Source organism: Lissotriton helveticus, chromosome 2_1 (assembly GCF_964261635.1).
Source record: "Lissotriton helveticus chromosome 2_1, aLisHel1.1, whole genome shotgun sequence".
In the NCBI taxonomy this organism is placed as follows: domain Eukaryota; kingdom Metazoa; phylum Chordata; class Amphibia; order Caudata; family Salamandridae; genus Lissotriton; species Lissotriton helveticus.
Window position 1 is genome coordinate 1,391,333,631 of NC_136059.1, and position 17,633 is coordinate 1,391,351,263.

The 17,633-nt window shown below is 45.2% G+C and overlaps 1 protein-coding gene across 1 annotated transcript in view; it reads left to right on the top strand.

Annotated features, from left to right (window-relative positions):
• The window catches only part of ANP32B (acidic nuclear phosphoprotein 32 family member B), a 210,302-nt gene that overhangs the window by 63,025 nt on the left and 129,644 nt on the right, over positions 1–17,633 (top strand). The window contains exon 2 of the mRNA XM_078676330.1: positions 16,141–16,290. Within this exon, the coding sequence (XP_078532456.1) occupies positions 16,141–16,290 (150 nt within the window). The remainder of the gene's footprint in view (positions 1–16,140; positions 16,291–17,633) is intronic.

Genomic DNA, 17,633 nt, shown 5'->3' on the forward strand with positions numbered 1-17,633 from the left:
GACCCCAAAACCAGTCCTAGGAAGTTTGTTTACAGGCCAGGGAGGACCTGGCCTGGCTGTTCGTGTTGGACTGTTCCAATGGGCAGCAGGGTCAAGACTGATTTGCATATGGCTGGGTCCCAAATGGGGTGGCGTGTAGAGCAAAAAATAATGGATTTAGTCCCAGAGCTCTGGGGATGAGAGTTTGATATTATTCAGCATTCTGTATTTATTGTGCACCATTCAAGTGACCTGTACCTCTGCGTTCAAACTTCATGAGTAAGCATTTACTGCTTGTCGTTGCTAATCCCTAAGAATTAAAGCCTAAAAATAGATATTTATGAAATTCTCTGAGCTAGAATTTGCATCTCTTTTCTGAGGACCGTGGGACTACAGACAATACTTTGTTTCAAGGATTTCCCTTTGCGCTCAAGTTCCGGCTGTACTGGAGAATTGGCCATCGTCGCCTATACCGTTTACCATGTTGCGTTCAAGTGGATGCAGGGGAGGATGAACAAAAAGGAAGGGAGTCTGAAAGAATTCAGTCTATTGAGCTGTTTTGCCAAGCGTTTGGATCCTTCCCCTTGCTAGAGATGCCATTTTCACTTAAAGAAACTGCCATTGGTGGGGCGCACTGGGAATCATTCATGTTTGCAATTTGTACCGTTTTACTGTCCAATGATCCTTCTCACATTATTGTCATGTGCATATATTTTGTTTAAACTTCTTAACGCCAAAACTCTTATAAAAACCTAGCCATATATTGTATTGGTAGTTATTATATTCAGAACATTATTTTGGTTGGCTTTCTAGAATGTCTATCTTTTTGCGACGCACCAAAATATTTAGAAATGTTGTTATAAAAACATTACAATCTCTTCATCTTCATGTTGGCGATACAAACTGGTAACTATATTAATAGTTCCGGTTGTGCTAAAGACCTTTTCCAGGCTTTTGGGTAATGAGTGTACTCGGAAATGTATGTAGTTGTTTGCCACGGTTTTCCTAGGGTCTGAGAATCCATTGTGCTCTGGCTGGATTGACCAAGTGTCTCATTTGGACACAGGACAATTCACTGGTTGCTTGTGAGTGGACTGTCTAGTGATAGTTTAGGTTAAACACTTTTGGCTTACTTTAGAAGTGCTGGTTGGTTTTGGATTCAGATACTATAGACCCATAATCTTGCATATACTTTTTTTTTACTTTGGGCCTCGTTATGTGTGGCCTGGTTTTTATTATGGAAATATTCGCTTTGATAAATTCTGACATTGAAGTTTTTGAAATTTTATCAGATGCAATAATGTCCGGATTTGTCAATGAAACAGACCAGAACAAGCGGATTTTGGTGCTTATTGTACCAAAATCAAAACAATTGAGTAATTGCAGACATTTGTTCCCTTTTAAATTCTGAAAGATCTAAACTGCTGAAATTTAACTCACCATTAAGATATTTGCAGTAGGAGTTGCCGCACATGGCGATAATTATGAAAGGCCCATTGCTAATCAGAGCCTTTGTATTTCAGCAGGCCCGCACCTCATGGGGCAGAGATACCACTCTAAAAAGATTTCTAGTGCCTGTGCCAACAACGCTGTGCAGTCCAATTCACTTTAGTATCTTTGGACACCCTCCTATTAGGAGTCTTCGCATTGATCTTGGTAAACTCCAGATTGCTTGGTTCACTTAAGTGTTTCAGTTCCCCTACGGTAGTTTGACGGGGGGAAACAACATAGCAACTTTTGTATATTGCTTGTTATACCGTATTATTGCTGGGGTGGGTCTGAGCCAAAACCGCAGCTGATGGGCTCAAACCCAAATGTATACGTCTCTTTAGTGTAATGGGAACCCTGAAGCACTTAAAAGGGAAAGAAGTAATTGGTTGTTATAAGCGACTGGTTATAAGTGTGAAGTGATAGTGTCTCTACCCGTGCTGGTTCTGCTGTTGGTGAGAAGACCCAGTTCCAGTGCTTAATTTGAGCTGGTGATTGCAGGTGTGACTCAAGGCAGTCATTTTTAGGGACCAGGACTTTCTATTCTTTATCCGGTTTTGACCCGGAACAACTGAGAAAACACAAAAGGGGGAAAGGTGGGGGGGAAAGTGCTAAAGGGAGAAAACGGGAGTGTAAAAGAACCCGCAAGAGTGATGGGAGTGTATGGTGAAGTGAGAGTGTCATGAGGCGGAATCAAGACTACTCAGCCTTGGTATTTGGCAATCCTAACATTTGTCAGTGCTGGCTGCGGACTTCTGACAAAATATTTGGAAACCAGCACTTATTATTTTACAAAGTAATCACTACCTAGTTATTTGAGCTGGCAGCTCCTCATCTGTTCTCAATCGCAGTATAGAGAGCCAAGTGTGCTGGGAAAAGGGGTCGTAAAAATGCACTTAGACCCCAGCATGCTCACAAACACCCAGGATGTGTATCTCTGAAATGTTTGATTACAGTCAACATTTTTTATTTTCTGGGTTAACTTTGTGGACCAGGGACAACCAAGGGACAAGGGGTACTCCTTAGGAATGGGTACCCCTTTCCTAAGACCAGGTAACTCCAGATCTTGTTCCCTGCAAATATTCTTGATCTGGCCATTGTGGCTAGATGGTTCAACTTGTTCAGAGGGAGGTATGCCCAGACCCGTACGGGCATATAGACAGAAAGCCATCAAAGGTTCTCTGGGACTGGGGAGACCCTGGGGTGCCTCTCAGTATTGGTAACCGTTAACACTGTCATCCTAAAAGTTATAAGCTGATTCAGGAGACCCTTCAAGGTCCTACACTCACCCACCACTTGGTCACTACCCAAGTAGACCATATCCAGTTGTTGGGTAGAAGTGCGTGTCCCTATCGGAATGGAGACTGGATGGATGCAGGCTTTATCAGAAGCACAGACCTTTAGAGTATCTGGCTCGATGAATTCAATTGATTTGATTTTCATTTTGTTTGTTTAAAATAAGCATCTACCTCAAATTGTTCGTCCAAACCTTGCAGTCTCAAAGTATAAAGCAAAATAATGAACCAATGAAGATTAAGTTGGGCTGTCTTCTTGCCTCCATCTGTTGATGTGGACATAATCTATATAAAGAAATCCATTCATCTTGTGTTACACTGTGAATGAACCTTCAGTACAGCAAGCTACTCCATGCAGATGCTGCATAAGAGTTCCTGGCGCAAAGTTTGACAAACTGAAGCTTTGTGAATATTCCTTTCTCTTCCAGAGGATCCTCATCAAAGTCATAATCACTGAATATTCCCGCCCATGTGCGGGGACCCCGGAAATCATATAAAAATTATATATGTAAATCATATGTATCTAGCTCCACATATATGTATGTACATATATAATTTTTTTCTCACACCAATGCAGCCCCAAGACTGAGGCTAACCAATGTAATTATCCATAAAAAGACTGTATTTGCAAGTATATAAAAACACACATTAGGTCAAATAGCACTGGAACTCTGTGTTTTAATTAGCAAAACACTCATATGTCATGAAAATTGCAAATAAACTAGACATTGTTGCCCACAGGCTGCATTGTAAAGCAATAGCATAGAAAATGAACGCATTTTCAACAAAAACTGGCACTGTGCCTTTAAGGCAGCCATGATCCCTGGCTTCCCATCATGCCTCAGGGGCGACAGTTAGGTCAGTTGTTCTTTTCGGCTCCTTCAGTCAGGACCCTGATTTTACAGCTCTTACCTTTTTTGACTTTGTCAAAATATCTTGATATTCTTCAAATTTTTCACTTTCACTCGACATCTTTTGACGTAAGCGTGCTGGTGCTGCCTTTTTTGTTTTTCAAAAAAGGTTTATTTTTTGTCAAAATGCCTTCACTTTTCGATCCTTGCCCCTCCTGTGGCAAAAAGAAGGCCAGGACTGACACACACCCTGTGTGTATCCTTTGTCTCCCTGAGACACATTCTGCAGACAGCTGTCAACACTGTAAGAACTTATCAAGGAGAACCCTCAAGGACAGAGAGAGAATCCGAATGTATTGCCTCTCTGAAAGAGGTAGGTCTCCTAAAAGGCAGCAGAAGAGGAGAACGCGGTCGACGACGAGAGAAGTCCCGACCTGTTCCCTGTCGGCATCAGCGTCGAAGCTGCCTGCGACGACGAAGACATCTTCGAAGACAGCTCATCATCCTTCAACGGCGAAGACTTCAACGTCGAGAACTCAAGTACCTCTGTTGACATGAACCAGGCGGCGTTCAACGCCGAGAGGCAGGCCTCCGTCGTCACTAGGTGGGCATACGACGTCGAGGCAGATCACTCCGTCGTCGCCACAGCGATCGACGTCGAGGCACAGCGCTCCGTCGACGCACCGGAGTTCGACGTCGAGACACACTTCGTCGACGCCTCATCACCGGCATTAGACGTCGAAGCAGGTTGCTCCATCGGCGTCTCAACGGCGTTCGACTTCGCGTCACATGTCTCTGCCAAGGATGGTTCATCAGTCTTCGGCATTGAGGCACCAGCCGTCACCTTCAGCGTTGAGACATGCGTTGGGCCACACCACAATGTCGACGCAGAAGACCCCTGTAAGGACGACGTCAAGTTTGCGAACTCCGTCACCGGCCAGCGTCGAAGCAGAGTTCTCCTAAGTCGACGCCGAGAAAGGAAGCGGCATTGGCGTCGGAGAGGTGTTCTAAGTCAAGGGGACGTTCTCCTGTACGCTCGAGCCCACCTTCTAAAAAGAAGAGATTTTCTTCAGGGCAGTCTCCGCTAAGAAAACAGACATCACAGTGTTGCTCCAGATCTCGCTCTAGATGCCCTTCAGGAGAGGGCTCTCCTCCAGTGAGCCTATCATCATCTCCCTCAGGCTCTCATCTCTCTCACCGCGGATCAGCATCTAAGTCCCCGGATGTGGTAATCTATTCTTCTGACAGTGCAGTGTCCGGACATTCACCTGCAAGATCACTGCATGAAGAGGTGAACCCATCTCCTCCAGCACGTTCCCCTCAGAGGAGAGAAAGGCAGAAGTCGCCTTCTATCAGGTTGCCACCTAGGTGGCACAGGCCATTACATCACTGGGCCCCCGACAAAGATACAGCAGCTCGGTTAACACATCAGGTGGATCGGGATTGACCTCCTTCCAGGCCCAGAGAACAAACGCGAACCCCGGTGCGCTCAAGCAGGCGGAGATCCAGGTCAAGAAGAAGGAGAAGGGAGCACAGATCTCCTACTTCATGCTCATCGTCTACTCGCTCACAGAGAGACTATTCTCCAACACTGACCGACAGTCCACCGACGAATCTCTCCAGTGGACGATATCTTCACTTTCCAAGACATTTTAGGCAGAGGGGCACTTAAGCTGGGGATTCCCATGACAGCTCGCCAGACCAAGTCTTCCGTGATTTTCGAAACACCATCACAAGACAGCAGCCAAACCTCTGCTTCCCTTGGTTCAGGCTATCATAGAACCAGTCATGGACGTATTCCTCACGCCTGCGACCATAAAATCAGTCCCAGTGAGGTTTCTCAAAAATATTGTTCGCCAGAGGAGGATCCACTATTCGTCAAGGCTGACCCTCCCCCGGATTCAGTGATTATCGTAGCGGCAAAAAAGACCCATGCCGTGGCATCTTCCTCCACTGTACCACCAGGCAAGGAGAGCAAGACGCAAGGCTCCTGGAGACGAAGGGTATGCGGCACCTCGGCCTCCTTGCTGAAGGTTTCCAATGCTGAGGCGCTATTGGGCCGCTATGATAGATCCCTGTGGGATTCCTACAGCGCTTCATTGAAAAACTCCCTCAAGAAGATCGCAGGGAATTTGAAGAAATCCTTACGGAGGGCAGCCAGGTCTCCAACCAGATCATTAGCGCTGCAGCGGATAGAGCTACCCTGTCGGCGCATGGATATGCTCACGCGGTATGCGCAAGGTGGTCTTCTTGGTTGCGTCTTACTGCCCTAAGCTCAGACCCGTATCATGAACCTGCCTTTCTCTGGATCATCTTTATTCGGTTCACACACCAATGAGGAAATGCAGCGTATGAAAACGGAATTGGACACTCTAAAAGCCGTGGGGCTTCAAAAGAAAAAGAATTCCGCAAAAGGTTCCGCCCCTACAATAAGCGATCTTCCCAACAGAGGGTTCAAACCCCTCAGTGGCAGAAGGGTCAAGACCAACAGGGGCAGCAAAAATCCCAATACAGAGGCATGCACTCCTTAAGAGGCAGAGGAAATCTCAGTCAAGGCAACAATTCCAACAAGGCGCAATCCAAACCATGAGTTCTTCCTTCCCCCAGCGCCGTTGACCACTCCAGTGGGGGAAGCATCGCGTATCATATGGAATTGTGGCGTGCCATTACAAAAGATCGCTGGGTGTTAGCTACGCTTCAGAATGGTTACTCTCTTCAGTTTTAACATCAACCTCCCTCTATCCCTCCAATGCCAACATCGAGTCATCAGTTAAAACTCCTACAAAAAGAGGTAGCCACCCTTCTCACAAAATCAGCAGCCACCCTTCTCACAAAATCAGCTATCGAGAGGGTACCGAGATCTCAAAGAGGGAAAGGAGTTTATTCAAGATACTTTCTGGTCAAGAAAAAAGGCCAGAAAGCCGAGTACAGACCCATTCTGGTCTTGCGGACACTCAATCTTTATGTCAAAAAAGAAAAGTTTTGCATGTTGCCGCTTCATCAAATATATCCACATCTCAGGCAGGGGGATTGGATGTGTTTGCTGGACCTACAAGATGCATACTTTCATGTCCCAATAGCTCAGTCACAGGAGAGTCCTCCGGTTCCGGGTGGGGACCTCTCATTATCAGTTCAAATTCCTCCCATTCGGGTTGAAGTCAGCTCCCCGAGTGTTCACGAAGTGCATCGCAGTGGTAGCAGCCGCTCTATGCCGCAGGGGTGTCTTCGTGTACCCATATCTGGACGACTGGCTGTTGAAGGGTCCTTCCTCAGACAGTGTAAGGAACCACTTTCTGAGCTGCATCGATCTATGCTATCTGTTGGGTCTGCATGTGAATTTCAACAAGTCAACTTCACAGCCGACGCAGAAAATACATTTCCTAGGAGCTCTGCTAGACTCCGAGGTAGGAAAAGTGTTTCCTTCGGAGGAGAGACAGTGTTCCATTACTCAAAAATGCCAACTGGTTCTACGAAACCAGGATCTGACGGTGCGAAGGATTGCCTCCCTGCTAGAGTCTATGGCATCCTGCATTTTTCTGGTCCCCAATGCCAGACTACGGAAGCGTCCTCTCCAGCAGGATCTGGAGGAAAAGTGGGACCAGCAGTCAGCTCGCTGGGACGACAAGATAAATTTGTCAAACTCAGCACGAGCGTCCATACCTTGGTGGATGAAAAGGCAAAATATGCAAGTCGGGATTCCGTTCCATCAACCTCCACCTGCCCAGACGCTGATCACAGATGCCTCTCTACAAGGCTGGGGGCACACATGGGTCATCTCCAGACGCAAGGACTGTGGTCTTCCAAAGAGCGATCCTACCACATCAACATGTTAGAGCTGAGGGCAGTCCATATAGCCCTCAAAGCTTTCCTGCCCTAGATTCAAACATCATCAATGTTGGTACAAACGGACAACACCACCACAATGTACTACCTGAACAAGCAGGGAGGAACACGCTCATGCACCCTCTCCCGGGAGGCGCAAAATCTGTGGCATTGGCTCCTGGCTCGGAATCTGTCAGTCACAGCAGTTCATCTCCCAGGAGAACAAAACGTGAGAGCAGACACTCTAAGCCGGCATTTCGAAGACGAAGAGGACTGGGTTCTCAACGACGAGGTAGTCGAAAACATCTTCCAGTCATGGGGTCGTCCCACCATAGATCTCTTCGCGGACGACAAAAATACCAAATGCCGAGACTTCGCCTCAAGATTCTACCGACCAGGATCGAAAGGGAATGCCCGTTTGATAGACTGGTCAGGGGAATTTGTGTACGCCTTTCCACCCCTTCCGCTGATCCCGAAAGTGGTGAGCAAGCTAGCTCACGGGAGAATTCATCATCCCAACCTTCCATCACTGAACTTGGCAGCATGGCTCCTGAGGTCATACAATACGGCCACCTAGGACTGCCGCAGGACTGCATGTCCATTTTGAAAGAAGCGAGACGGCCTTCCACAAGGCATTCCTATGCATGCAAGTGGAAGCATTTCTACATGTGGTGTATGCAGAACAAATGTCATCCTATCAAGGGTCAGGATGAGGTCATTCTCCCTTACCTATTATATCTGGCTAAAGCAGGGTTGAAATTAAATTCCATTAAGGTGCACTTAGCAGCTATAACAGCTTATAGGCGCTCCCCTTCCCAACCTTCTTATTTCCAGTTACAGGCTGTGAAAGATTTTCTGCAGGGCTTGAAGAAGGTCTACCCTCCGGTACGCCCTCCGTCACCCCCTCTGGGAGTTGAACCTGGTGCTATCGAAATTGATGGGCCCTCCTTTCAAACCCATTCATAAAGCAACCTTGCAGCATATTTCTTGGAAAGCTGCTTTTTTGGTAGCGTTCACATCAGTTCGCAGGGTGAGCGAAATTCAAGCTCTCTGTTCCAAAGAGCCTTATACAGTGTCCATAGGGTGGTGTTGAGGACACATCCCTCTTTTCTGCCTAAGGTGGTGTCAGATTTACATGTAAACCAGACCATCTCTCTACCCACCTTTTTTCCCCAATCCCTCCACTCCAGCTGAGAGGGCCTTGCATTCTTTGGACCTGAAAAGGGTTTTAAAATTCTATCTTGATAGGTCCAAATCTATACGTAAGTTGGATCAACTGTTTGTCAACTACGGATCGATCAGATCTGGTTATGCAGCTTCGAAACATTCCATCTCAAGGTGGATAGTTTTGTGTATTAAACTTGCCTACCAATTGGCGCAGAAGACCCTGGGGTTTTTCCCAAAGCACATTCCACCAGAGGAAAAGCGGCTACTACAGCTTTTCTTCATAATGTGCCCATGTCTGAGATTTGTAAGGTGGCGACCTGGAGGTCCGTCCATACATTTACCAAACACCACTGTCTAGATTAAGACACTAGAGCAGATAACCAGGTAGGCCAGGCCTCCTTGCGGAATCTGTTTAACGGCTGATTTTCAGCTGTTACAACCTTTGGTTGGGTCATGTGTTTCTCATTTACCTGTAGGTGGTTGATGGGCTTGCTATTCTATTCAGTGCTTATGACTATTGATGAGGATCCCCTGGAAGAGAAGGATAAGTTACTTACCTGTAATCCTAGTTCTCTTCCAGGGGTATCCTCATCAAAGTCATAAGCAGCCGACCCGCCTCCCCAGGTAAATGAGACAATGTCAGAGTGTTTATAGTTTGTTGTCGAGCCCTGACTTTCAGGCTTATGCAAAGAACAACTGACCTAACTATCACCCCTGAGGAATGATGGGAAGCCAGGGGTCATGGCTGCCTTAAAGGCACGGTGCCACTTTTTGTTGAAAATGCTTTCATTTTCTATGCTATTGCTTTACAATGCAGCCTGTGGGCTAACAATGTCTAGTTTATTTGCAATTATTATGATATATGAGTGTTTTGCTCATTAAAACACAGAGTTCAAGTGCTATTTGACCTAATGTGTGTTGTTAAATACTTGCAAATACAGTCTTTTTCTGGATAATTACATTGTTTAGCCTCAGTCTTGGGGCTGCATTGGTGTGAGAAAAAATGATATATGTACATACATATATGTGGAGCTAGATATATATGATTTCCATATATAATTTTTATATTATTTCCGGGGTCCCCGCACATGGGCGGGAATACTCAGTGCTTATGACTTTGATGAGGATACCCCTGAAGAGAACTAGGATTACAGGTAAGTAAGTTATCCTTAGTGACCTTTACAGTATTCCACATAGAATCCCAAGCCATGATGAATGCCCAGAGGAGAAAATGCCACTTAGGCTCCCATTTTTTTTTAATTAGAAGCTGTAGAGATGTCAAATTTAACGTGTACCAGGAGCAAAATAGTTGAATGGAACAAGGTGGTGTGTTGCTATAAGACGACTATTGCCCGGAGGCCATACTTATTGAAATCTATATAACTCAGTACCTAATTGGTGTTCTCATTGTTCGGGTTCTACTTAGCAGGGTTGCAAAATTTCCCCTATGCTTTTGTAGAGCAAACAAAATTAGGCATTTAAGAAATCTGGCTATCGGATGGTTTACTCTGAATGACAACCTGTTTTTAAAACTAAATGCAGGAAGCAGACTGCAACAAGAGAACTTTATGCATATGGTTTAAATCTGTTTATGTATTAGTATGTCCGTAAACAGGATAACCAAAACACCTTTCCCAAAACACCCAAATCGCGAAACTTAGCCACCTTATTCCAGAAGGTAGCAGAGCCTCCATTAACAGACCATCACCACTACACATCTCTTCAAACATTTTAATATTTAATTTTCCTAAATAAGAATTCACATAGTTGGTAAGTAGGATCTAAAGGAGATCAAAATGAAGAGGAAAGGAAATAGTGAGATGTAGGTATATCGTGCAGTTCAACATTGGAGTGAAAACAATGCCACATGCCTCAGCGTCCCCTCCTCTCGAGTTGACACAATCTCATTCCCATGAGCCAGAATCCATACCTTCTGACAGGCCTCCATCCACACCCATGGTGTGATCTTCAAACCATTAGCTTTCACGTCCCTTTCTCAAAAGCCCCTGCAGCCTGAAGGAAGTTGGTTCAGATTCACCAGAGCTTGCTTTGAATGTGCTTAGAGAGTCCATCCACTGTCAATCACGGCTGATGGATACTGCCATCTTGTTATCTTGGCCAAAAAAAACTAAGTGCTCACCAGCTGCTCCCACCTCCCACTGGTGCACTCGGGCAGGCGGAGAAGCAGCCTTAAAGACAAACTGCCATCTTTGGCCGCACCTACCTCCACCTCTCCAAAATTTCTGTTTAATAACTTAGCTGTATAAGATTATTTTAACTAGCTAGAGTTATGACTAAAACATCATCTGTGTGCCAGTGTATTTCTCATATGCACAATTTTGACATCTGTGCCCCCACACATTGAGGGTTATTCACAAAGGTAAACTTACACATAAGTAAATCTATGCGTGTATGTTCACTTTTACACTTTTGAGTAACTTTATTACTTGTGGCTATTGACTGTTTAACATTGTAAAGTTACTAGGAAGTGTAGACTTACAAGTCCACACCCCCTGAATTCCAGGGGTAGAGCCTACTACTTGCAACTTTTTCACATGCACATGAAGGTCTCTGCTAACGGGGCAAAGATCTCCCTATGGTAAGGTGTTGTGAAAATGTAAAAGTTCATTAAAAATAAAAAACACATGACTGTTTTAATGTTAAATATGAATGAAAAATATTTTAAATATTAACTTGATTTTGAATTAAATATTTAATTAGTTTTAATATATTAACATTTTTTTCAAGATTTAAATAAAAAATTCCACCAAATGTATAATATTGATATTAGTTGTGTAGTAAAAATTTAAATAGTTTTTTAATTAAAGTTGCATTCATAAGCATGTTAAAGTTGAATTAATGCCCCTGCCTTGTTTGGAGGGTGTCTCAGTACTGTAAAAGTCTGTGTGGTGCTGGTCGTACTCCAGCCATGAGCTGGAGTATAATACGTTTACAACTGCTTTGGGTCCTTTTTTCTGTAGTTTAGAAGTACAGTTTGTGAACAGCAGTGGACTTACTCTTTTGCGGGTTAGTGCATGTCCCTCTCTAAATCCATACGTACCCCTCCCTTGAACCTTCCGTTAACCTCACCCATATTTGTAAATATTTCCCATTTTCCAACATCTCTGTCCTGCCCCGCTCACATTTACTACTAAAAAGTATACCTACATGTGCAGAAATCATCACACATAAATAAGGGCGGCAAGGGCATACACCTCTGCATGTAGGCTAGAGATTAGCATTTTGTAGAATGTTAGTAGTGCAGTTGTAGTATTTCTAAACATCATAAAAAATGCTACTTGTACTACAGTGACCCTGACCAATTATTTGGCTGTCATTCCTCTAAAAAATGGAACCCTGCCACACTATAAGGTCTCACTTACCAGGTCGTTTTTAGGCCTTGGCTAGCGTAGGTTGCGCACATGCGCAGTTTCGCTGGCGAGATTTAATGTCTCTGGGTAGCGAGGTTAAGCCCCGCCCCTCTCCTCCATTGGCTGACCTCCTAAATGGCGGCCAGCCATTGGAGAAGAGGTCTCAGTGACGACATTCTCTCGATCTAAGCCCCGTCCTTTTCGGATTGGGGGGCTTTTTTTTTTGTTTTTCTTCCCTCTTCTCCATTGGCTGGCCTCCTAAACGGTGGCCAGCCATTGGAGAAGATGTAAACAACAGTGAAAAACACACCCCCCAGTCTGAAAAGGACGTGCTTAGTGACAAATGGCGAGCGCTTGTCATGCCTTTGCCCTGACCAGTGATGCATATCAAGCTCAGGGCAGAACCGCCGGCGGGGGTGGGGTGGTGCTGTTAAAGAGCTTGTACTGCGAAGGACATGGGTGGATCGTGTTAGAGGGCGGCCCTGTGCCTTTAAGCGGAGCCACACCCGTCTGCTATTGATGCTGCTGCTGGCGGGCCGGGTTCCTGCTTCCTCCGCCGTCCCAGCCGCTCCTGCATCCTCCCTCAGCCTGCCGTCCGCACTGCCCTTCCTCGCAGACCCTCTGCCGGGTTCCTGCTTCCTCAGCCGTCCCAGCCGCTCCTGCATCCTCCCTCAGCCTGCTGTCCGCACTGCCCTCCCTCACAGACCCTCTGCCGGGTTCCTGCTTCCTCTGCCGTCCCAGCCGCTCCTGCATCCTCTCTCAGCCTGCCGTCCGCACTGCCCTCCCTCGCAGACCCTCTGTCCGCCTAAGATCACACCATGACCGGGGTGGCGGCCGCGCTGGCCAAGGAGCGGGCTCTAGCCAATGGCCTGGGCACCAACGAGCAGGCCATCAAGTACTTGCGTCAGGACTTTGAGGCGCTGCGCGCCGAGTGTCTGCAGGCGAGGCAGCTCTTCAAGGACATCTCCTTTCCGGCCATCGCCTCCTCGCTGGGCTTCAAGGAGCGGGGACCCGGCTCCTCCAAAGTGCAGGGCGTGAAGTGGAAGCGGCCTACGGTAAGCCGGGCTTTGATGGCGCTTCAGGGAGGGAGGGGCGGCGGCTACCTGTGGGTAGCTGAGGACGGTGATGTGAGAGTGTGTACGAGGAAGGCGGCGGGGTGGGGGCTTGGAAAGTGAGGGGCAGAGACTCGGCGAGTGTCCCGAAGTGACTGAGGGGCTAAAACTGTTAGATGGGGAGAGTTCAGTTGTGAGTGCGAAGGACGTGAGGGGGGGGTGAAGGGGGTGTGGGCAGTGTGAGACTAGGACAAAAAATAGACCCGGGCACTAAAATCAAAGTGGCCCCCATTAGTGAACCGGATGACTAAAGAGTCCCAGATAGGCAAACCGGGCCATTTGTGAACGTGTAAAGACACGATGCGTAGATATTGTGCAATCTGCAAGATATAGGAGACTTCATGCGTTTGTGTTTGCTGCAGGCAATGCTTGTGATCGAGAAATTAACAGTCAGTGGATGTATGAATCAGTGGGTGGGGTTGGGTGGATGTATGAGTCATGGGTGGATGCAGTTGAGTGGTGGTTGGGTGGATGGAGTCAGTGGGTGGAAGGAGTTGAGTGGTGGTTGGGTGTATGGAGTCAGTGGGTGAATGTGTGTGTGGCTGTGTGTGTGTGTGTGTGTGTGTGGCTCTGTGTGTGTGTGTGTGTGTGGCTCTGTGTGTGTGTGTATCTGTGTGTGTGTGTGTGGCTCTGTAGGGGTGTATGTGTGTGGGGCTTTGTGTGGGTCTGTGTGTTTGTGTGTGGCATTTGCGAGAGATTAAGCTATTGGCATTGTAAATGACCATGCCATTTATTTAGCTGTTTTCAAAACCAACACATAAATAAAAATGTTGTCATTTACAATGCCAATAGCTCTAACTTTTGCAAAGGCAAGGCCGTTGCATTGTAAATGCTTGTTCACTGTGAGTAGGGGAAAGCCTCCTATGGACCATACCAAAAACGGACAGTGGGCTTAGAACCAGACCATTTCTTACCGTTGGTTTGTCTATCTCATTTGCTTATTCAATGGCTTGACTTCCTCTTATTTGTCCCTCCCCTAGAGCACATCCTATTTACCAACCTTTTGTTTTGCTGACTTGTATCCTTCCACTGCTCACGTTTTTGGAACTGTTTTTGTTTCCCTTTTTCATTCAGCACTCCATGTGTGTAGGTGCTTTTTTTGCTCTCTGTCTTGTATGATGCTCAACCCTTTCCACCCGCCTCAAACACCCTTACTCTGTGTTGCTTCCTACCCATCCCAGCATGTCTATAAATGCCCGGCAACTGGTCTGTTTTTCGAGGGTATGACTAAGGAGCAGATTTTAAGTTTTCTTTCCTGCATTCCCCATAGTACACAATAGCTCAGGTCTCGGTACATAGCTTTTCATGGCACCGGGGAGGTGCCAGATTCTGCGCTTGCTTACTTGTTTGACGCAGAAGGTATGTATGTATGTATGTAGTATACTTGTAAAGCGCACAGCTGCCCCAGCAACGGGGCGTCCCGGCGCTGTATAACTCTGGGGAACCCGTCCTGGCTTTCCCTGTGGGATGGTCCCTTGCTGGGAGTCCCCAAGGTGGAGCCAGGCATCCCCGGAATTGGTGGGGCCGTTGTGGAGATTAGGCAAGCTAATGCCCAGAGTTGCCGAGTGGAACCCCTGATTATAGTAAGCACCGAAGTGAGAATTATCGAGTCCGCTGACCAAGGTCCACGACCCTGCCGCGTCAGGAATTGAACCCTGGTCCCGGGCTGACTTCTGCTCTCAGGCCTGCCGCCTCTAACCAGTGAGCCACACTACTCCACTAGTGTTATTAGCATGAATGCAAATGGGATGTCTCTTCTCCTGGAGGGCCAGAAATATGATACCTAGGATACTAGAGAGGAGGAAATGGTTCGGGTATGTTTCAGTTCTGACTCCTGTGAAAGTAAATTAGATCTTTGCAAGTGTTTTCAGATACATTTCTATATTCTTTGTAAATGTAGTTCAGAATGACCTGAGTGATATGTATTTGGAAAATAAACCGTGCATTTATTAAGATAAACAAATGAAAATATTGAATTTAAATACTTTAAGATATGGTTCCTTTTCCTGGAATATGTTGAATGTTTCTTTTCTTTTACCTTTTTGAACTACTTTGCTAAAGAGCATTGGCAAAGTCAATCGCATGCACTCTTATAGACCTGTTGGCTTTGCGAATGGTTGTTTTCTCTACGTTTGTCATTGCTTTCTCTCTGTGATGGCTATTAGCCCCAGTGCTAATTGTTACCGACCATCCTATATTATCCTTAACTTGCAGAAATGCTGCACCAAACACATTTGTGCTGTGGTAAAATAACCAGTTTGCAAATCAGCAGTGCCACAAGTTCTGACCATTAACATCCACGCCAGGCACGTCGTTTTTCACATCCTCTATCTCCCAGGGGCCTCCCAGTGCATGCCCCCGAACTCCCCAGTATTTGTCTTCGCCCTGCTCATCTAGCACTTTCAATCCCTTTCAATCACATCAGCATTGCTTGGGGCTAGTGTGCACAAATACTCGAGCTAAGAATATGAAGTGTCCCATTAAGGATTTGCTTCATTTGTTCCAACAGAAATATTTTACTATTTTAGGAAGATATTGCACTGAAGATTTCTTAGCTCCAGTTGACTTTTCCTTTGCAACTACATCTTTGCATACACTGCTTGTTGTGCTAGTTCCGTTAAAAAATGTTTGTTGGTGAAATATACACCCCTTGTAACAGTAAGCTCTTGATATATGGACAAGTGCCTCAACAAAGCAACATTTTTGTGGAATTTCAAATCAAGAAATTAATAGTTGGTTTTCAAATTTTGTTCCTGATCACCGAGTAAAAGTAACACCCTCTTGTAAACACAAAACACCCACGCTATACACAAATGTACTGTATACGTTATCAACATTCTAAATTCATAGACACCAGTCGATCATTTTAAATATTTTTCTACCTTTACTACAATGGGGTCAGTCAAGTCTGTAGTTGTTGTCAGTAAGGGCTTCTGCTCTAGGGCCCTTAATAGAAAATTGAGTTGCTCCACTTCAGCTTGCTCTAATGTGTTTTCTTGCTGTCGACTTTGCTTGTTTAAGCCATGTATCCTAAATTACTTTATCTCTTGTATAGGTACGTGAACTCGTCCTAGACAACTGTCGATCAAATGAAGGCAAAATCGAAGGATTAACAGCAGAGTTTATCAATCTAGAGTTCCTCAGCCTAATAAACGTTGGGTTAATGTCTGTCTCAAATTTACCCAAACTTCCAAAATTGAAAAAGGTGAGCTCTTTGACTGTCTTACTGGAACCTGAAGGCTACATAATACTGTTTTGGTATTTGTATGTGTTTGTATGTGGGGAGAGAGGGTCCTGGGAACTGATTAGGGTCAGAAGAGGTTACTGGTTTTTGCTGCTAACTTTTCTGGAACCTTTCTCACTGTACTTGCTCGTGTGTAGTATATTTATCATTTCAAGCACATGCTGATTAACCAGCCACTCCTGTTAATCCCCTAACAGAGTAGGGTCGCTTCTCTTCTTAAATCAGTATTAACTGGACTAATGATAAGATCTAAAAGGAAGGAATTTTGTTGACATCATTTACAACTTAAGAGCCCTTCTAGGTGTACCTTACCTTTCCTATATCCAGCTTAAAGCAACACGGCAGAAACCTACACCTCTGTGACTGGGAGGGCAGGTCACATATCTCATCCCTGTGTGTGTTGTATCTGTTTTGCTGCTTGATTTTTATGCAAATTTGCCTAAACATGTTTTCATGTGAACCCCAATATAAGGTGTTGCAGTTCATGTTCTGCTAATGTGTAGTTCATTCCTAAAGTCCGGTAATGTCTAGTTCATCGGTACTTAACATTTTTATTTCCTTAGACCATCTTCCACTGAATCACTACAGAAAGTCTGGGACCCCAGCCTAAGCAATTTCTATTTGAATCTCAAAACGGTGTGCTGAAATTCAAGAAACAAGAATACATTAAGCAAATACCCATATTGTGAATTTTTTATTTAATTCACAAGCAAAGACGGGTCCATAAATAGAAATTTTAATGACAGACTGGAACTTTTCAAAAGTTTGTTTTTTCTCTAAATGAAGAAGAATTATGCTAAACTCCAGCACATCACTTTATCTTTTTTTTGTTTTTAATGCATGCTTTCTTTTTAGTTGGCATATGTCAGTTGATGCAACCAATGGTCTATACTAGATTCTGTTTGCTGCACTTATTCTGTTCCCACAAATAAGCTATAGTACCAACTTGATTTTTAGCCTCCAGTTTCAAATCCATGTGCATTAACTGAGCATTTGAAAACCTTCAGTTTTAAGGTTTTTAAATACTTTATGAATTTGCTAATATGATTTTACTTTCTACACAGTCACCTGAGTAGGCACTGTGGAGCCCCAGGGGGTCCGCGGATCACTGAATAAGAACTACTGGTTTAGTTAACTCTCTAGCAATGTCTCACAGATGGGTTAGTGCAAACCAGCCTGTCAATGAATAATCTGTATAAAGGCACCTAAACATCGGGTGTATAGTTTTATGATTTAAATATTTTCCAAGTGTTCACTATTAAGAGCATTTGCATGTAATGTCTGTAAATGAAAGCTAAGTTGGC